General features: G+C 39.8%; 1 protein-coding gene across 20 annotated transcripts in view; it reads right to left on the minus strand.

The window, feature by feature from the left end:
- Positions 1-1,522: 1,522 nt before the first annotated feature.
- The window catches only part of ZC3H13 (zinc finger CCCH-type containing 13), a 52,337-nt gene continuing 32,397 nt past the window's right edge, over positions 1,523-21,462 (minus strand). For 15 of the 20 annotated variants that reach the window (XM_034432260.3, XM_087886645.1, XM_087886676.1 and 12 more), the window contains 14 exons: positions 21,051-21,211; positions 19,757-19,957; positions 18,111-18,278; positions 16,285-16,595; positions 14,454-14,909; positions 13,373-13,555; positions 12,486-12,942; positions 12,098-12,201; positions 9,914-10,915; positions 7,823-8,326; positions 7,154-7,303; positions 6,003-6,203; positions 3,160-3,323; positions 1,523-2,006 (listed from right to left, as the gene is read on the minus strand). In XM_034432260.3, the coding sequence (XP_034288151.2) occupies positions 1,839-2,006; positions 3,160-3,323; positions 6,003-6,203; positions 7,154-7,303; positions 7,823-8,326; positions 9,914-10,915; positions 12,098-12,201; positions 12,486-12,942; positions 13,373-13,555; positions 14,454-14,909; positions 16,285-16,595; positions 18,111-18,278; positions 19,757-19,957; positions 21,051-21,211 (4,230 nt within the window). In that variant the 3' untranslated portion in view covers positions 1,523-1,838. The remainder of the gene's footprint in view (positions 2,007-3,159; positions 3,324-6,002; positions 6,204-7,153; positions 7,304-7,822; positions 8,327-9,913; positions 10,916-12,097; positions 12,202-12,485; positions 12,943-13,372; positions 13,556-14,453; positions 14,910-16,284; positions 16,596-18,110; positions 18,279-19,756; positions 19,958-21,050; positions 21,212-21,462) is intronic. The other 5 variants (XM_087886662.1, XM_087886665.1, XM_087886656.1 and 2 more) reach the window with 1 other exon arrangement.

Genomic DNA, 21,462 nt, shown 5'->3' on the forward strand with positions numbered 1-21,462 from the left:
GTGGGTAATGAGGCTGTTCAAACATGATTCTGAAGAATGGCTTTCCAACTCACATGAACACAGCATTGCTCAACTGCTGTTAAAAGCAGCTGCAATCTTTTCCCCCATATGAACCTGAAGAAAGGTGCTACTGCTTTAAAAGGTCAATTGGAACTCTTAAGATAGCTGCATGGGGGTGGGGAATTACTAAGCTGGAAGCCTAAAAAAAAAATGGGGCTGCTTTAATGAGTAGCAAAGTAGTGCTGTCCTTATGCAAGGATCAAAACCTTTCTTTTAGATCATTTCAGAACTATGACAGCTCTATTAAAAATAATTGATTTCCATGTATTGTCTATAAGTACATTCAAAGCAGTAGTGAAATCCAATTTTTTTTACTACCGGTTCTGTGGGCGTGGCTTGGTGGGCATGGCAGGGGAAGGATACTGCAAAATCTCCATTCCCACCCCACTCCAAAAGAAGGATACTGCAAAATCCCCATTCCCTCCCCACCCCTGGGGGAAGGATATTACAAAATCTCCATTCCCACCCCACTCTGGGGCTAGCCAGAGGTGGCATTTGCCAGTTCTCCAAACTACTCAAAATTTCCGCTACCGGTTCTCCAAACTGCTCAAAATTTCTGCTACTGTTTCTCCAGAACCTGCCAGAATCTGCTGGATTTCACCCCTATTCAAAGGCAAATGGACAGATTTTAGGCCTTTTTCTAGAAAGAAAGAACTCAGCCTTGTGTTGTTAACAGTACACTATGTGAAAATGTCATAGAACTTGTAAGCAGAGGATCAAACATGCATGAAAATGAGTTGTAGTTGTACTGATCCCCAATTTAGGAGGAATATAAAATATTTTCCTTCATAATTTGGCAACTGTGTGGTGCTGAGGCTATCAATGCTTCAGCCAGCAATATTAAGCAATTTAAACAAGAACCAATAAACAAAACCATCTTAATAGCACAAATAGATCACACCTGTAACTGGATCTGTAGGTGCCTCTTACTGGCTGATCATAGAAAAAAAGCATCCTTGGTTGGAGAGACAATTCCAGTCAGCAAAACAAGCAGCTAAATAACAAAGTCAGTATGTTCAAACAAACAAAAAGAATATTTATATACAGTACTATTAGCATCTGCACTTTTAGATTATGACCTAATATATTTCAAGGACATTTAGTGAGAATGTCTAGATAAATGGAACCTTTTTCAAAAGTATATTAACCACAAACTAAATTAAACATCAAGGATCAATTTCAGAAGTAGCCCCATCTGGGACCTGACCTGGAGGAAGAACTGGAAAAAATAATCCCACTTTTCCCTCTAGCATCTGAGGAATTCCACTGAGCATGAGTCTGGATTTATCTCATCTTCATAATTAAAAAAATAATTGATTTCATGTAGATAACATGCATTCTGTTTTCATGATTCTTTTTGGATGGTAAAGATTATCAGCTTACTGATCTTACTGAGTAGTAATCTTATAAAGGAAAATGTTATGGAAAAGAGAAAAAAGAAATGGAAAAAAAATCAGAACTGTTTTCTTCTTAAAAATTTAATAGATGATAAAACAGCTATCCAAAAATGGACATTTTTACACACTTAAACACAAGTGACTTTTTAAATAAAATCCATGGTTAGAACTCTGTTGTAAAACATGCAGCAAAAACAGACAAAGTGGTCTTCGTTTTTTGTACTAAATACTTTCCCTGTCATTCTGTCTCAGAAACCACACCCGTACTCTTTTGAGTATTTTCATTCTTGTGGCAACATCATACTTAAAGGAAATAAGACTGAAAACATCAATATTATCAAACAGTGAAACAAAACAACCGTAGGGCCAGGAGATTCTGGCTCAGGACAGGCACATTTCTGGAACATATGGTTGTGAAAGTTTAGTGTCCTCTGTCTTATCTGGTCCAGACCCTTGCTGTACAGTCTTGCGTTTAAACAATCGTAGGCTTAGCCGTAGCAACTCATTGTCCACCACTGGAGGATTTGTGTAGGTTTGTTTTGTTGTGCCCTGTTGGACAGGATATGACTTATATTAGCAATGACAGCATGATAAGTATTCTAATGTATGATTACTAGCATTTCAGCAGCAGCATATTTTATTCTGTAAAAATATATACACCATTGAGATAATTGGAGGCACAGCACCAAAAGTTCTAGATCAGCGGTCCCCAATCTTTGCAGCTTGGTGGTCCGGCTTGGGTGGGGGGAGAGGGGAATCGGGCTGCACAAGCAGCAGGCCGGCACACACGTGTGCTCAACTTGCACGAGTGGCAGGCTGGCACGCACATACGTGCCCAGAGCTCAACTTGCGCAATTTGCCTGCATGTGCATGTACGCCGGCCCCACCACTTGTGCAAGATGATATAGGCACCCACAGCTCACATGGCCCAGTTATGAATAGGCCGTGGCCTGTGGGTTGGGGACCCCTGTTCTACATGAAAGATGTCCAAAACAATCATAAGCCTTCTGCAGACAGATAAGACGAGGAAGACGTCAAAGCAGGAAGCTCAAAATTTTAAGAATCAGGTACCTTTTTTGTAAGATTAAATGTAAATCCATTTTTCAAAATAAATATTCTGCCCCAGAATTCTGGGAGAACACAGTCATGCTTTTGGGAGATGGACGGCCATATAAATATGACACATAAAAATGAATGAATGAATGAATGAATGAATTTCATTTATTGGATTTATATACCGCCCTACTCCTGAAGGACTCAGGGCGGTGAACAGCCACAGAATAAAACACATAAATACAAAATTAAAAACAGAATAAAACCGAATTAAACAATTTGGCCGAGACAAATTTAAAACACCCAATAATTTTAAAAACAAATTAAAATTTACCTTTTAAAGGGGAAAGATTTAGATGTAGAATGAATTCATTTTGAAGATTACGCTTGCTAGAATATTAAAAAGCACTTCTGAATACCATGGATTTCACAGAAAGACTCTGAATATTATTTCAGTGGGACAATAGCTGCTCAACAAAGTGATAATCCCATTTTTAGAACTTTCATTAAATTCATGTTGCTTTCACAAAGAGGAGGAAATTAGGCTTTAAAAATAAATGAGCAAAGTATGTTGCAGCTATGTGACTACATGGACAATGATTTCCGCATCAAAGTTTACTATATGTTAAAATAGGTTTCAGGTACTCGCCTTTTCATTTTTCACAAGCTGCTTGCGGATTGCAGAATCCCTCCGAAAGCAAAGAGCTTTACAGCAAGGACCCAGGTTGCACAGCAGTCCGGCTCGCTCTTCTTTTCGCAGTAGGGCAGCCATATTCAAAGCCCCAAATTCATGCTCGAAAAGGCTCTCTGCATCTACAAAGAGGCAATATAACAATGAGATCTAAAGTCTTCTAAAATGGGGATTCAGATCTCCAATATCAACAAAGACACTGTCTTTAGAGAATAATGTGAAGTCCCTACTTCCCCTCCCAATATCCAGTTCCCCGAGTCTAGCCCACCCCACTTCCCTTAGAACAGTCTTCACCAACTGGTGGTCCGTGGACTACTGATGGTCCATGAAAAAATTCTGGTGGTCCGCAGAAAAATCATTTGCATTTTTTATATTGCACTAAATACTATTTATCTTTTTAAAAAAATCATATTAGTCATCCGCGAGATTTAAAATTATGAATTTATGGTTCCTGAGGTCTGAACGGTTGGTGACCCCTGCCTTAGAACACCTCCCTTCTCTGTGGCAGGAAGAGGAACAGATTACATGATCTCCCTCTCTGGAGAAAGGGAGATTTTATGCACACAAAGACAGAGCAAAATTGTTTCAACAGAAAACTCAATAAAGTCTTTACAAACCTGTAGGCATTATCCTGGTGAGCATGTTGCTCTGATTTATAAACGGACCCTGCACAATTAGGAGTAGTCTTTTCAGAATGACACATGCTCAAAAATAAAAATAAATAAGGGCTTCCAGTTTGGCGTCGTGGGGATGCAGTCGGGGAAATGGCACCCCGACTGGCTAACCGCTGCTGACAGGTCTGCGGACCTACCCTCTCCTGAAGGGAAAGGGGAAAAGAGAGGGACCCCTTGGGCGGCCTAGAGGAATGGGCAAGTTCCTCGGAGGCCGGAGGCAACCTCTAAGCCAGCGGGGTACGGCAGCCATGGTGGCTGCCTCGAGATTGCGACAGATCGGGACAAGCAAAGTGCAGGAGGAAGGAAGAAAGGACGAAATGCTTCGGAGCCGGGTGAATGACACCAGCCCAGGCGAGAACAACGCGTTAAAGAGGATATTAATAAATAAGACCCCCAGCCTTACTTAGCGGCTGAAGATCTGAGGGGCTTGAAGATTTTGGGGGAAAAAAGGGGGGGAAGAAGTTTTAAACCCTTTAAGAATCTTATTTCATCACTGATCGATTGGAGGGAATTGCTTATTAACAGAGCTGGATATTTGAATTTTCTTGTTAAAACTGAAATGAACTTGAAAAGAGAAAAGCAAAATTAAGGATTTGCCACCTTTAAAAGACAGACAAAGAGATCAAACGGATTGCTACATAAATGTTTCAAAATGGCGTTTGAAGCTGTGACTAAGTGAAAGTGTTTATTGCGGTAACTTGTTCTTCTCTGAAAAGAACCATTTGACTTGTTACATATTGTGGATTGCCTTGAAAAGAACTATGGCTTTTTGAACTTTCGAGATTCCTATTCTGTCGTTAGATGGCTACATAAAGAAAGAAGAAATACAATGTTTAATAAACTTTTAATTAACTAGCGCAGCAATAAAAGACTTGGCACAGGACCAGAAGTGGAGAAGTTGATGTTTTACTGGAAACAGACTTTATAATAGAATTAAAAAGGATATGCAGAGTTTTAAGCGTAGAAGTACTGACTTTAAATTGAAACGCATATGGACAGATAAGGAAAAGAAGAAGCAAAATAGATAAATTGGATAGCAATGTTTGAATGTTTAATTGTTTAAATGGTTCAAAATTTAAATGAGTTTTAAATAAAAATAAGTGTTCATGGTAAACAAAGATATAAAGAAATAAATGGGGGAACACCCTGGAAGAGTACAGTTGGAAATAATGGATTAATAGATAACATATGGAAAAAGAAATCTTTAATAAATTAGTAGAAGTTGGAGTTAATGAAGAATATGCTGAGAAATCAGCCAAATAATGAAATGCTGGAAATCAGCCAAATAATAGGTTGAGTTAAGGAGGAGAATGCTGTTAATCAGCCAAAACAAAACATGCTGGAAATCAGCCAAAACAATGGAAAATGCTGGTAATCAGCCAAACAAAAGGGGAAGCTGAGGAGGATAATATGCTGAAAACTCAGCCAAAATATGCTATGCTGGAAATCAGCCAAATAAATAGGTAGAGCAATGGAGGAGAATGAGGAGAATATATTGAAGAATAATTATTAATAAGGGGTGGGAAAAAAAATGTTGGGTGATAATTAAAATGAAATGGTAAATTTTGAGATCTCTGTGTAAAAGTTTAAGAATATGATAGGATAGATTGGGTTTAGAAAACGAGAAAAATAGAAAGAAATTTTGATTAATAAATTGAAATGAAAAAGTTGTATACATTTGGAAATTAAGATTTGTGGTGATAAAATTGTAAGGTAAATATATAGATTAATAGAAAAGATTGTTTTTGTGCTTAATGTTGATGTCAAAAGGAGCAAGGGATAAAAAATTTAGATAAAGCGGTATTGAATTTTGATTTATAATTGAATTTATAATTGAATATATAAAGGAGCTTTGCTTTAGTAGGAGATTAGTATGTATGATGAGATAATAGAAAAATTTATTAAGATGTTGGAATTTATGTTAAAAGTGTTTGTTTCTCATTTGTTAAATTAGTGTACCCATTTGTGACCAGACCAAGACTTTGTTCTTGAAAAAAATTTCTTTTTTATGTTTATGTTGGAAAAAATAAAAAAAAAATTATATAAAAAAAACAAAAACAAAAATTAATACGAACTTTTAAGGTTTTCTAACTTCTCTTCATGATCTGCTGGGAATAAACTAATTACCTTTAGGTTTCTCCAAAGATCTCTGGCAAGTTTCTTTTATCTTTGTGAAGAGCTGAGGGCCAGCCAGTTGTTTGGAAATGCCAACTCTTAACATAACAGCAGCTGGAGTAAATTTTAAAAGAGCAGCTCCAGGCTCCCGGGGCTCTTTTGGCTGTTTTGGCATCAGACTAGACCAATCAACATCAATGACATCCACCGGATCTGCAAATGCATACAAAAAAAACCAAAAACAAAACTGAAGATAATTTTCATTTATTGTTTCAGCCCTTTTCTTAAATAAACAGCAGAAAACCTGAGTGTACAATAACTAAAGCAAACAAGTAAAACCTAAGAGACAAAAAGTTGTAGAATAAGACAAAGGCAAATGTTTACTCTTAAATAACGTTATCTCTTAAAGATACCAAAGTACCTATTAGGCTGGCACAAAGACTGTTGCAACCATTTCCTGGCTGCAAGCAGGGAAGATCAGTTGTAAATCTCACTCTGAGGCAATCACTATCCCGCTCAAAGAAAAAACAAAACTGGATTTAATTGGCTTAAGACACTTGTTCCCTGTTTAGGGTACGACTGTTTTTGTCTTCTTTCAAATCTGCTTCCTGGGAAAGATCCAGGGAAGAAAATAGACTCCAACCTGTTTCCAACTGTTGCAGTGGCAAAAGAAAAGTAACCTTATGGAAGAAATGAGAGGTGCTCCTTAATCCACAACAGATAGCCTTCTTCAATTAAGAAAAGACCATCATTTTTTAAGGAGAACCCCCAGGGACTGAATCACCGAACCAGGCCTGTTCTGTCTCTAATCATCTTAAAAGGCAAGATGCACCGATTCATGTGTCATAGACTAATCCAAACAAAACTGATTGGGGAATCTGGACAACTTTGTGCCACTTTTGGCCTGCCTCTTATGTACTTGGCTATGGCACTGATATTTCTTAAACCATATATTTCTTAAACCATAGTTTCCCACACTCCTCCTTCTATGACCAGCTGAATTGGAACACCTCTATTAACCTTATCAAGCCAATATGATCCGTTTTCTTTGTGCATAGGTTGTGCAGGCTTCAGGTTCTGAAGTCAGAAACAGTAATTTGGGAAAAATAATATGGCTTTCTAGTACACATACGACTGATGTAAAAGATTTTTGCTAAGCTTACCTGGCATCTTCTCCTCATCTTGCTGATCGTCTCTTTTTTCAGCATCACCTGCCAAAATTTCATCCAATTCATCATCACTGATTGGCTCATATTCTCCAGCACCAGATTCCATTGACTGCATATCATCTATTTTTGTTTCATCATCTCCACCTGCAAAAAGACAGAAATGTTGCAACATGCACTTATTCTGTCAGTCTCCACAGATCCAACAGGAATGGCACGTTAAATGAGATGATGCAGAAGACCTAATTAGGTTTGCTTGTTGTTCGTGTCTGGAGCCAGATCAGAGAAACTGCACTCTGGGTTTAATCTTTTTTCATTCATTTCCTTTCTATGCAGTATATAATCCCATCAAAACTGCAATTATCTGGAGAAGGGTGGATGGGAGGTAGGTATGCATATGACCTGTTTCTGTCTCTTCCCCCCCCCCCCCCCCGGTCTCTCTTCCACCATCATCAGTTTTCAGAAAGCAAAAAGATAATTTGTACTGGGAAAAGTTGTGAAAGTAAACTTCATTTGGAGTCTACCAGTAACTATGCTGCTCAAAAACTATATGAGGAAACCTGAAATTCAGAACGTTCAAATAAGAATATTTATTAAATGATGCCATTTACACGTTTGTTTAAAAGCAGAAAAACTGTCAGCGTTTCTATTTTCAGAATGACTTACCTTCCACATTTTCCACTTTCTCTGCTTCAATTCCATCTTCAAATCCTTGTAAAGAACTTAGGTCTTTATCTTGCTTTTCCTTCTCCTGGGAAGAAGAATCCAGAGAGGTGGCCTCAAAAGCCTGATGATCTTTACTTGCTTTTGTCTCAATGTGCTTGGATATTTCTGCTTGAGAGGAAGTGGTGACACCTCTTTCTCTTTCCAGATTTTCAGAGAGTGGGCGTTCTTTTTCACGGTCCAGATCTCTTCGTTTTTCTCGTTGTCTGTCTCGTTCCCGAATCCTGTCCCGGTCTCTGCTCCTCAACCAATCAGATTTAGCTGCATCTCGGTCCCAATCCCTCTGCCTCCCGTCTCGTCTCTCTCTTTCCCGTTCACGATCATGCTCATGTCGGTCTCTATCCTGCACTCTTTCTCTGCTGTCAAAGGACCCAGATCTGGAGTGACCTTGTCGATCAGATTCAGGAGAACTTCGCCTTGAACTGTGACTCCTTGAATCTTGTCGATCTAGAACCACAATCAATTACATCAGAACAGACTATCAGATTTTCATTTAGAAAAAAACTCAAAACTCAGAAGAAAAGTTTACACTATACCAAATTGCACAACCTCAGATTAATAGAGCATGGCTTACTGACCTGAAAACAAACTCTTTGCCTTTCCCTATTTTATTTATCTCTTCTAAAGGAAAATTTCTAACTTGCAGGAAATCTGCCAGGGACATGATACCACTGGTAGAAAGAGCTGAGGCCAACAGTATCAATGCCTAGTTCTCTCTTCCTGTTTCACCTTCCTCATGCATCCATTCCACATTCATGTTTCCTCTCTCATCTGAGTCACACTCATCCCCAAAATAAAATTCAGAAAAAATTAAAAGTGATCGCAATATAGCTTTTCAAGAGCCCAATAACCCATACAAAGAGCCAAGGAAGCAAAGCATATTGGAAAAATTAACTTTTCCTTTCTTTTCCAACTCCCTCACTTAAAATAGATCCATTAGGATTACTGATTAGAGCAGTGGTCACCAACTGGTGGTCCATGAGAAAATTTTGGTGGTCCACAGAAAAATTATTTGCATTTTTCATACTACACTAAATCAGGGGTCCTCAAACTACGGCCCCTGGGACAGATACATGCAATGAACGTTTGTGTTGCTGCAGAGAGCTCCCCCTTTGGGGTCTTTTTGTGTGGGTCAGAGGGGGACAGAAATTCTAACTTGGGGTCTGCTTCAGCCTCCTTGTGCGGGGCTTTGGGCAAAGGCTGGAAGGAAGTGCCGCTGGTGGCAAAGAGTCAGAGGACCTTCTTCCAATGGGACTGTATCATGGCCTGGAACTGGCTGACCATCTCAGTCCGCTGAGCCTCCAGGTGCCTGTACGTGGCCTTGCACTCCCGCAGGTCTTTCCTCTGCTTGGAAAACCTACGCTCATAGTCCTCAGTGAGATGCTTCTGCTGAGCCTCCTTCTCGGTCGGATCCAATTTGAACTGAGCTGTTTTGCCAACTCTTTCTCGTGGTGGCTGCTTAGCTCCAACAACTGCTTCCTGTTGCGGCCTAAGGAGCCCAGGCAGGGAGGTGAGGAGTGGCTGGGAGGGGAGGGGTGAATAGAGGCTGGCGAGGTGCCCTCCGACATGAGTGACAGCGAGTTGACCATGCCCACCCAGTCACATGCCCACCTAGCTACGGCCACCCAGCCGGTCATTAGGCAGATCATATTAGTGGTCCGCGGGATTTAAAATTATGAATTTAGTGGTCCCTGGGGTCCAAAAGGTTGGTGACCCCTGGATTAGAGGGCTTTGTTTTTTGTTTTGTAAACTACTAGCAACACATGAACTTCTAAAAAGTCTAATTTAGGATATGAAGAAGGAAAGGCAAGCTCTGCTTGAATGACATTATCCCCGAACAAGTTATTACTAACCCCTTTATAAAGCAATTTTATAAGGTTAGCTATTGCACACTGGCAACAAATCCCTCCTCATAGGAATTCCTTGAGCCTCTGTCCTACCCCTATTCCAAACTCTGGGCCTCCGAAGGACTGAGTTTCAGGACAGCCCAGGGATGCAGCCCAGGAGCAAAGAAAGCCACACAACAGAAATTACCAGATGAGGTGCTACGGCTGGCAACCCCTCGTTTCAGCTGATCGATTCTGGACTTCCGCTCTCCTGCGATTTCAAGGCATCTCTGGTCTCTGTCGCTTGAACTGCTGTGTAAGATCTTCTTAACTGCAGCCTGGTCATCTCCGCTGCGATGTGCAGAATCATTAGAGGGTGATCGGAGTCTACTTGAAGTACGGCTCCTGTTGCTACAGAGGCTGCTGCTACGCTTCTGCTCTGCAGGGCGGAGGTGAGGGGTTTCTTCCACCCCATGAGAAACCTCCATGGTTTCGCCTCGTGTACGGTGGCTAGTTCTATGGGGCTCCTCAGAAGTCCTTTCTAGAACCGTTTCCCCACGCTCTGGAACGTCTTCATCTGACCAGTCACTAAACGTTGTGTCCTCCCTCTTGGGAGCAACTTCCACTACTGCAGTTTTCTCGGGTGGTGCTTCCACCACTTCTTCTTTTGTGGTTACAGGTGGTGTCCTGGGGCCTTTTTTCTTCTTCTGATGGGGGCCACTGTCTTCCTCAGAAGCCTCAGAATCTCCCTTGGATCTCTTGCGCTTCTTTTCAGCATTTTTCTTTTTCTGACCTTTCTTGGGAGAAAACACTGGAGTTTTCTCTACTGGCGGTTCACTGATATAGCGCTCTAGCCCACCACCATCTTCTTCTTTCTTCTTCTTTGCTGTTTTTTTCTGTATTTTAGCTTTCTTCTTGTCTTCGTGCATGTGATCTACTGCCTCGTGCTCTTCAGAATCCCGTTTGCTTACATTATCTTGGATTCTGGTCCTTGTACTCTCATTTCCCTCTCGCTGCTCTCGCTGTTTGTCCCCAGAAGCTCCCCGTTCTTTGTAATCGCTTTCTTCATAATGTCTCAGGCTTTCCTTCCGCTCTGGCTTTCTGTCGCTCTCTTTCCAACGGCTCTGCTTCTCTTCTGAAAGGTGTGAAGGACTAAGTGAACGTGATTCTTGAGGACGTACAACCTGACTCAATAAACGCCGTTTTTCATCTATAAAAAAGAAAATGTGTCATGACACATCATTTTGGAACAAATCTTTATATCTAGGAATACTCTTTAATTTACAGCAAAGAAGAAAAAAATCCAGCTATACTTTTTGTTACGAGAAGAGGAAATTATTCTTAAGATTGAAAGCTTGATATGAAAGTTACTTATAGGAAAATTATCAGCACGTATACACATTCTTCTACTCCTAAAAATACATCCCTCCTTTCCAAAGTCAAATGAATTTAAAAAATAATCGGTTTTAAAGTCAGGCTGTTAAACACTACTGATTCATAGATTTTCTAGAATACACTTTGGCCTTCTTAACAATGGCAGTATCAACAAATTACTCTATTCCACTTCATAATTAAAAGGGACATACAAAGAGTAAACAAAGAGTGACCTGGATATTTTTTTTCCCCACTGGATTTACAAAAGAGAGTTATTAAAGTTTTGAAACTGTTCTGAGAAAGGACAAAAAAGAAGTGAAACCAAGTTCTACAACATTATATGAATGAACTAAAGATTGTTGGAACTAACAGGAAGGAAGTAGGCCATAGTTGCAGGCAGCCATCCCGGCATCCCCGCAAACATGTAATCGCAATTTGGCCACTCGGCAAGCGGCTCACAATTATGATGTGGTCATGTGATCTCCATTTACGATCTTCACTGCCAATTTCGAACAAGCAAAGTCAATGGGGAAGCGTGCAGGAGATTGTAAATGGTGATCATTTGACTTTGGGAACTGTGAACATGTAGAATTCACCTAATCATGGCAACGGCAATTGGGATTGCCATTGTAAATCAAAGCAGACACGTGACACTGTACCTTATAACTGTGTTGCTTAGTGATGGGAGTTCCTGGTCCCAATTACCACTGGTGAAGACTACCTATAAATACTTCTATATACAGGAGTTTAACTGTACAATTTAGCTTAACTTCCTCAGCTGTAGATGCACACTATCACATGATGTTCTAGGTACCAAAAATAATGGACCAACAAATTCATAAATAAATAGATGGTCAAAATCTTGCCAAATCTCAAGTGAGAACAAAAAAAGCCTTGTACATTAGAAAAGGCTCACAAGTTTTGAAGGTTGACGGACCCTATCTTAGAACAGAGCGGGTGTTGTGTTCATAGAAACTGTGTGGCCAACTCCTGCTAGTAAGTACATGCTTTCACTCACTCTGATCTTCTCCACTATTGTAAGCATCACTATCAGGTGAATGTTCACGGCGGCGTTTAGGAGATTTCCGAGGGCTGGGGCTACTTTCATTTCTGTGACGTTTTCTGCATTCCCCAAAAAAGACAAAGTTAGTCATTAAATTCTAGGTACGTACGTTCTAACAAATCTCATTCATCTTCTACTGTAAATACGAACACGACTGTTACACATCAACTTTTAAAATTTATATTGAATGTCAAGAATCCTCTTTCAAAAAAAAAAAAACATTTACAGGAAGACATATGAACTGTCAGTGTTTGTTTGGATAATGTTGGGTATAACTGTTCATTCCATTTACTGTCTCACACGGCATAATTATTTATTTTCTTTTTTAAAAAAACAAACTCACTTTGATTTCCTCTCTTCACGACTATCTCTTGTGTTCCTTTCTTCACGGACATCTTCTCTCTTGTCTCTCCGTTCTTCTCTTCCTCTCTCTTTGTCATCCCACTCTCTCTGTCGTTCCCTTTCTTTGTCTCTTTCTCGGCCCCGCTCTCTTTCCCTTTCTCGTTCTCGTTCTCGTTCTCGTTCTCTTTCCCGCTCCCTTTCCCGCTCCCTTTCCCGTTCTCTGTCATGATCTCTATCCCGGTCCCGTTCTCTGTCCTTCTCTCTTTCTCTCTCACGTTCTCGCTCACGGGCCCGATCACGTTCTGCTTCTCTCTCTCTTTCCCTCTCCCTTTCTCGCTCCCTAGGTCTTTCATCCCTCCTATCTTCATTCCTGTCTACTCTTCGTTCTTCCAGTCTTTCATCACGATCAATATCATCATTTCTTCCCTGGTGTCGTATGGGTGAGCTTTGCCTCTGATCTGTAATAAGAAACAGGTTTTAATTCCAATTTATAATCATCTAATTTATTTTCCCATATTTGGGCACACTAATGTTTTAATGTTAAATCACTGCAACAGTTGTGACATAATTAATTCTGAAGGTATTATTTAGATTGAGTATCCATGATGATAAAAATCTCTGGAGATGGAAGGTTGAAGGGGGAAATGACAACCTCCACTGTAGAACAAAAAAGACCCCGAATTTAATATTTCTTTGGGAAATTTGCTCCGTAAACAGTACTGTGCTAAATGAGCTAGCTAATTACTAGTGCTTGTAATTAAAGTTCATGGAGTCAGTGTAACTTTCACAGCTACATTCATCTTTAATGTTATTCTAACATTATGCCCTTTTAGTAAGAATCCATTAATAAGTTAATGGTTAAAAAAAACACTCCTGAAGAGTATTTACCTCTTTCTCTATTGTCACGCTTATCCCTTTCTCCGTGTCGTCTTTCAAAAGAAGAATCTCTTGCATGTTCACGGCTTTCATAGCGATCCCTGTCAGGGTAACTGCTCCGTGATTCCCAGGTGTCATGGTAGCTACTACTAGAATTATGACTATCAACTTGAGAGCCTCTTGTTCCTCGATTGCCTATTGAAAATAAGGCACACAGAAAACATGAAAAAATCTCTGTTGTCAGAGATTAGCTACTACAGATAGATTAAACGAATTGTATTTCATAAAAGGATTTGTAAATTGTGCACCAGAACTGCCAATGTGCATTCAGGCAAGTTAAAATGTAATTCCTGATCTAGGATGATAATTTGTGTAATATATTTGCCATAAAAAAAGTTAAATATAAGGAAGTTTTGCTTAAAAGCCCTGTCCTTTTCAATTAATATACATTTCAAACTACAGAACTCCATATGCAGAAATCTAAGCAATTTAAGAGCGGTGAACTTTCAACTCCTCAGTTGAGCCCAGATCAACTCTGTGGTGAATTAAAAGGAATTCAGATTCAGAAAACTAATGCTGAGGGGGGGGAAATCAGACTCAAAACAAAATCCAGTACTTTGAAAAGGAAATCCTTGTTTGACCATAACAGAAAGGTTTAAAATCATCATGCAAACAATCCTTCTGAAGCAAAAGCTAATCTTTAGACTAATTTTCAACAGTTTTGCTTTAGCAAAGGAGTTTGCATTCAGTTGTTTCAAAAACTAATTCATTTCATATCAGTGAATTAAAGGAAAGGATCTCAATAGCAATGTGTGACTAAAATTAACTAATCTTCTTTTAAGATAACTAGGGCAATGTTTTTTTCTTACTAAAAGGAGAAATCCATGTGATAATTATTGCCATCTGTTCTATGTTATTTAATAATTTTTAAGAAATACGCTCAGGATCATTGTACTATTGATAATGGTGACTAAATTTGGTGAAGTCATAAAAACAAATGAGCTGTAATGTAATTAATTTCTACCCTATTGATTAAACAGATGTTTATGTAAACGAATAGTGTAACATTCCTATTATTTCATGTATTATATACCCTTGTCTGTTAATTCAGGACCTCTCCCTCTGCTTCTTCCAGATGTTCTGGATTCATTTCTTGTTTCACTTCTTGAGTCCGTCCGACTTTCAGCACGAGAATTATCTTCCCTGCCATGGGCTCTTGTGTAGCTACGTGATTCCTCCAAATACTGCTCCTCTTTCTTATGTTCTCGACACTCTCTGTCTCTGTAGTCATGTGAGTCACGTGTAGAACGTAAGTCCCTCTGATCCCGGCTTTCTTTATTGTCTCTACTGAAATCCCTGGCATCACGTGAATCCCGAGCGTCCCGAGATTCTCTTGGATCTCTGCGTTCTCTGTTATCTCTGGTTTCCCTTCGATCCCGTCCGTCCCGGGATTCTCGATCATCTCTGTGATCTCTGGGGGTACTTTGCTCTTGGTCATAGTCCCGTTCATCCCTGTTGTCTCTTTCTCTTCCCCTTTTTCCTCTTGTTTCTGGAAGTAAAATAAATACAAATGTAAATATGCGATCAACTTAATAGTAAAGGTAGTCCTCGATTTACAACTGTTCATTTAGTGACCGTTCAAAGTTACGACGACACTGAAAAAAGGGATTTATCATTTTTCACACTTAGGACTATTGCAGCATCCCCATGGTCACGTGATTTACATTCAGATGCTTCACAGCTGGTTCATATTTATGACAGTTGCAGTGTCCTGGAGTCATGTAATCATCTTTTCCAAACTTCTGGCAAGCAAAGTCAATGGGGAAGCCAGATTCAGTTAACAACTGGGTTACTAATTTAACAACTGCTGTGATTCACTTAACAAATGTGGCAAGAAAAGTCATAAAATGGGGCAAAACTCACTTAACAAATTTCTCACTATTCTGGGCTCAATTATGGTCATTAAGTTGAGGACTAACTGTATTAAAAAGCAGGGGGGAAACATGGAAAAGAAAACATTTCAAAGGAATTTTTGTGGTGAGTAACACATATTTATGTTTGACGCTGATTAAGCATAATTCTTATTCTACCATTGCTAGTCTTAAGACCTTTCTAATTCCTAATCCAAAAAGTCCTACTTCCCCACTTTGAAAGTCTGCATAATATTTTGTTTAACATCCACATTCAGAGAAAAAATAGGGAAATGGTTCTGATAAATACTTTTGAAAGCAGATGCTCCATGAGTCTAGTAGCATCTTTTCAAGCTAATAAATTTTATTAAAAGGCACAAACAAACAAGAAGAGAGCACAAGAAGAGAAGGCCCTGATGTTGAGAAAGACTGAAGGCAAAAGGAGAAGGGGATGGCAGAGGATGAGATGGGTAGATGGTGTCATTGATGCAGTGGGCGTGAGTTTGGGCAGACTCTGGGAGACAGTGGAGGACAAGGGGGCCTGCAGGGCATGCTATGGTCCAAGGCAGGGGTCTGCAACCTTAAACACTCAAAGAGCCATTTGGACCCATTTCCCACAGAAAAGAAAACACCAGGAGCCACAAAAACCCTCCCGTGCCTGGCTATTTCTTGAGCGGCCACAAAACTAGCATATGTAGTTGAATTAAACATTCTGTTTTCTTCTGAAACTTTTCTTTTCTTCGATTTATCCATGGCTGGCCTATCAGGGTTTGAAAAGCTCAATAAATCGCGTGTCGGTGGGTGTTGCACATTGGCGGTTGTGACACATATTTTGAGTGACAGGGAGCCGCAGCAGAGGGGTGAAAGAACCACATGCGGATCCAGAGCCACAGGTTGCTGATCCCTGGTCCAAGGGATTGTGAAGAGTTGGACAAGACTTAGCGACTGAGTCAAAGAATGGTTCCATTAAATAGGGACTATCTGTATTCATACAGTCTTTATGGTTATTCATACCATCTCTTCTTTCATGGCGACGATCATGTGACTGTGAAATCCGCTCATGATCATGCCGGCTTCTCTCTCTAACTGGTGAACGATGTCTGGAAGATGCCTGCTTTTGCTGTGGGGAAGGCGATGCTCGGTGAGGATAAGGAGAAGACGACCGACCTACGGGTGGGGAAGTTGTCCTTTTGTAAGAGGGTGAAGGGGTTCTTTTGTGACGTGGTGACAGAGAACGTCTTTGAATAGAAGAACCCGACTGAGATGAAGAAGAATGATGCATCGACGATACAGGAGAATGATGCTGAGTTGGTGGTGAAGCAGACCTGCAAACACAGAACTGTTTACACATCTCCCTGCTACATACATTTTGAGCACTATTTACACAAACCTTTATAATAATCTCTTGCTAAAATTGCATTCAGATTGGTTCCAAAAGTAGAGCAGAAGTTCCACAGCCAAACTGATTCCTGCCTGTACACAATTTTCCTTGCTAGGCATTTGTTTTCATTAATACCTAAACAGTATGTTTGGCTTTGGGGGACTAAAAATATGCAGTATTCAAATCATTTTAAAATATCCACATACTGTATACCAAACAACAGAATGTTCCCTGGGCAAATTCTGTTAGATTATAGGTCAATTTTCATCTTCTTACCTATAGCATTTCTCAAAGCTCATGATTCTCATGAGTCTGCATGCAGAACACCCTATAGCTTTACTTCTTCTATTACCAGTATGGGATGATTATTTCTAACCTGCCTTAGGCAACCGTGAAGGGCTTGCATCCCAACTATGAAAGAGGCCACCATCCAAAATAGGTAGGGGCATCCCTGGAAACCTGAAAAATTCTCTATAATAAACACCAAGGAAAATCCAATGTTCTATTTCTCCCACACATACACTCTGTCTCCCACACAGGAATTAGGCTTTAGAATAAAAATTGAGGAAGAATCCATTTTTAAAGAGGCTCATTGGAGCGGATAAGAGAATGGTTATCTCTTCTTCCCCAGCATTGATTTCCCTTCAAAAATATTCTCCCAAAAACAAGAATTTTAAATACCCCCTCTTTTTTTTTAATGTTAATGGAAGTTGTTGCAAAAACTCCCTACAATGGGAAAGATTCTTCAATGGGAGCTGGTGCATGCAGACTATCCCTTCCTTACCCAGCAATAACCCCCAAATATAAAAAAAACTTTGAAATAGCTATTATCAATGATAATACAAGGCCATATTAAAACCTGAAGAGTAAAAAAAAAAACAGTTGCTGAAATGAAACAAGCATGTTTCTTTGGGGGGGGGGGGGTTAGGACAATATCAAGTCTCAAAATATCAAATGGGGCAGTGGGGGGGGGGAATGAGTATTAGTTTGGGGACTTTAGGACAGAGGTTACCCATGCTTGGGTAACCTCTGGTGTGCTATGATTAAATTGTGCTTGTTTTCAATCCTTCCTGGTGTTCAAAATATGTTTTATTACATTTTACCTTTCAAGTGCAGAGAGTAAGCAATTACACTGCAAACTGCAAGCAGACCCTTCAACCACTTGGGACACACAATAAGAACAAGAGAATCAAAGCCAGCTGGGTGACCTTGGGCTAATCACTCTCATCCCAACCCATCTCACAGGGTTTTTGTTATGGGGAAAATAAGAGGAGAAAGGAATATTACAGTATCTATGTTTTCCACCTTGAGTTCTTTATAAAAAGTAATAAAGGTGGGATAAAAATGTAATAAAATTTAGCTTTCACATTGCAACAAACTCTCATGAATAAATGAAGTCTAAACTACACGGACATAAAATAACAATACACAGACACAAAGATTTTTTTTAAAATCCTACCTGCGAGGGGGTGAAAAAGAATGTTTATGGCTGCTGGATTTAGCTGGCGCCCAAGATGTCTGCTTTCTTCTTGTGGCAGGAGAATACTCTCGTGAAGAAGAATTGCTACCAGAATGGTCTTCTGGACTAGGTGAACGTCTCTGTCTGTGGGAACTTTCTGAGGGATCCCTGAGAAATAGTCATACAGCCAACATATACAACACGGCCATTAACAACAGGATGGATACTGTTATTTATAGCTTGAGGCAGCGTATCTCCATTTAAAGGAGAAACATACCCCTTCCTAGAAAATATACTATAAATGCCAGTTTGGCATAACTTTTTCTCCAAAGCACCAGAAGGCAGGGCAAGAAGTAATGCAAGGTTGTTAAAGAGAGATCCAACTTAGATATTTTTTTTCTGATAGTGAAAACAATTAATCACTAAAATAGTTTGCACGTTGGAGTTGTTGATGCAACATCACTGGAGGTTTTCAAAAACAGATTGGACAACCATTGGACCAGAAAAATGTAAGGTTTCCTTCTGTGACAGGGGGTTGGATAGAAGACCTCTGAGGTCCCTTCCAGCCCTATGATTCTATGTTCTATGATTAAGGTGGTGGCCTAGAAACCAGGAGAAGGTAAGTTCTAGCTCCACCTTAGGCATGAAAGCTGATGGATGAGAGTCACTCTCTCTCAACTCAACCCACCTTGTTGTTATGGGGAAAATAGGAGGAGGAAGGAATATTGGTATGTTTGTTGCACTAAGTTACTTATAAATAATAAAGGAGGAATAAAAAAATCTTTAAAAAATTGTCAGGGATTTGAAGATGGAAATAACTGGTTGCTATCTATTTCCACAAATTAAAAAAATAAATGAATGACAAGCCACCCAAGGTTTGATGCCAGTAAGACATTTGCATGTCAGGAGTCACACCAGGGGTGAAATGCTCCCGGTTCGGACCGGATCACCTGATCCGGTAGCGATGGCGGCGGGTGGTTCCAAGAACCGGTAGCAAAAATCCCTGCGGGCCCCCCCCATGCCCAGCTGAGCCACACGATCATCAGAGGCTGTTTTTTTTTACTTTTAAAAGCATTTTTTCTACAACCTCTTCGGCCGAAAAATGCTTTTAAAAGTAAAAAAAAAAAGCCTCTGATGATCGCGCAGCTCAGCAGGGATCGTCAGAGGCTTTTCAAAGCATTTTTTTTCTGCAACCTCTTTTTTATACTTTTAAAAGTATAAAAAAAAAGTTGGCCACGCCCACCCAGTCACTTACTTCCCCCCCCACCAAGCCACAGCCACAGAACCGGTAGTAACAAATTTTAGATTTCACCCCTGAGTCACACTCTACTCTCTCTAAGTGGCATCCTTTAACACAATCATCCAAGGCATATTTCCATTAAGGAAATGATTTTCTTTCCCATTCATTTTCTCACACACAAAACTCACTTGTCTCACATTTGTTTTGGAAGATGGAGGGATTCCTTGAAACACATTTTGGGAATGCATGGGGAATGACAGAGAGAAAGAAGATCACAAAATTGGGTTGAGCGAGACCATGGCTGCTTTCTTGAATGTTATATTTTGCTCTAGCCTTTTAGGAGTAACCTGAAGATGTTCTGAACAAAATGATAATAATATCAAAAAACTAAACAAACTGTATTTACCTTTGCTTCTCTTTTTTTTCTTTATTATGTCTCTCAAAATCACGTCCCCTTTCCTTTATCTCCTTTGGCTTTTCTTCTACCCTCTCTTTAGCTTTATATTTTTCCTTATGTTTTTTCCCTTGGGTGGAGTCTTCTTGTACTGGAGGTGGTGGGCTAGGCGTGCGAGGACCTTTCTTTTTATTGTGGTTATTTTTTGAATTTCTAAAAACCAATGCACAAGCCAGTATTTTAAAAATTTAATCAGCTTGTATTATAACAATATTACCTGAGTGCCGATGTGATATGTTCTGACATCTAAAATACAAAAGTGATCTAGCAGCTGAGCACACAAACATTGCATTAAATGTTCACCTGAGGTCTCCCATAGTCATTCAAATGAACAATTGCAGTTCTTGATGGGGTTGACATGGATAAATCTTCTGCATGTGCCTCTGCCTAAGAGCTGGTTGCTTAGGCCTACCTGCTACACAAACTTCCATTTGGCAAAAGTGTACACACATAAAGAGTGAAATCCAATCATTCAGGAGAAAAGAAATTTACTTTCCCGCCTACATCCTCAGAACTTGCTCCAGAGTTATTTGCCAGAGATCTGAAGGGAACTGCACTGAGGGAAAACGGAGGAGAAATCCTTGTCATATAAAAGGTCTTCACCTAAAAACCAGGTGTCAACTCTGAAGTGAAGCTGGCTGAAGCCATCTTTTGCTGCCTCATAGTTGCCACGAACTCTGAAGGGGGGAAGGGAGGGGAAAGTAGAAAGACTGGCTAACAGTCAAAGCAAAAAGTTTTCTTGTGGGAACCAAGGTCATCCCAACAGATGAGCTTGTCATGTTGAAGAAGGAGAGGAGTGACCAAGCAGCCTGCCAGCTTTCATTGGGCAATGTGACCGATGACATCTGGGGAGGAGAACATTTGCCCTTTTAATTAGGCTAAGAACTGCAGGAACTTTTAGAGTTGGTTTTCACTAGCTGTGCCAATATGATGTATCCAATAAACATGTTCTTTGAGGAATCTACCTGCCTCGGAGTTCTGCTTTTGGTGGATACGTTACTCAGAACACTGATACCAGGTCTAGAATCAATGCCAGGCATTTAGCATTTTACAAGTTTCGTAGAAGTCTCCCTCACAAAAATCCTATTCTATATAAAACCATAGTTTGCCAATATTGCTGGTCACCTCCATGTTGGGAATACCCCCACGGGGCGATAGGACTGCTTGGTAAACAAAAGCACAAACTCACAACAACTATCAAGGTAAGAGATAACCATGTTGTTATAAAATATGCCAATCTACTTACCTCTGTTGCTCCAGGAGTGGGGAAGATACTGCTGAAACCTTCTTCTCCCTCTTAGTGGCAGTGGAGGAAGATTTAGGACTTGTCCTTAATTTTGGAGATTTACTTGATTTTCTTGGTGAAGGTGAGGATGATAATTTTGATCTAACTGCCTCCGGAGAAATCTTAAAAAGAAACAATTAGTATTTTATAAAATCTAGTAATGACCTTGCCACAAATAAGAACCAAGTATCAATGAAATTGATCCATACCAGAAAGCAATTCCTTTATCTAATATTTATTATACACATGCATGCATAGCCTCTAAGAACCACTGAAGGACAAAAATTTGGTAAGTTTTAAATTTCATTATTTATTTGGCAAAAAACCAAGATGATATATAGGCATTCATCAGACATTTTAAAATGTAATCTAA

Source organism: Pantherophis guttatus, chromosome 1 (genome assembly GCF_059756535.1).
Source record: "Pantherophis guttatus breed Tessera chromosome 1, ASM5975653v1, whole genome shotgun sequence".
Classification (NCBI taxonomy): domain Eukaryota; kingdom Metazoa; phylum Chordata; class Lepidosauria; order Squamata; family Colubridae; genus Pantherophis; species Pantherophis guttatus.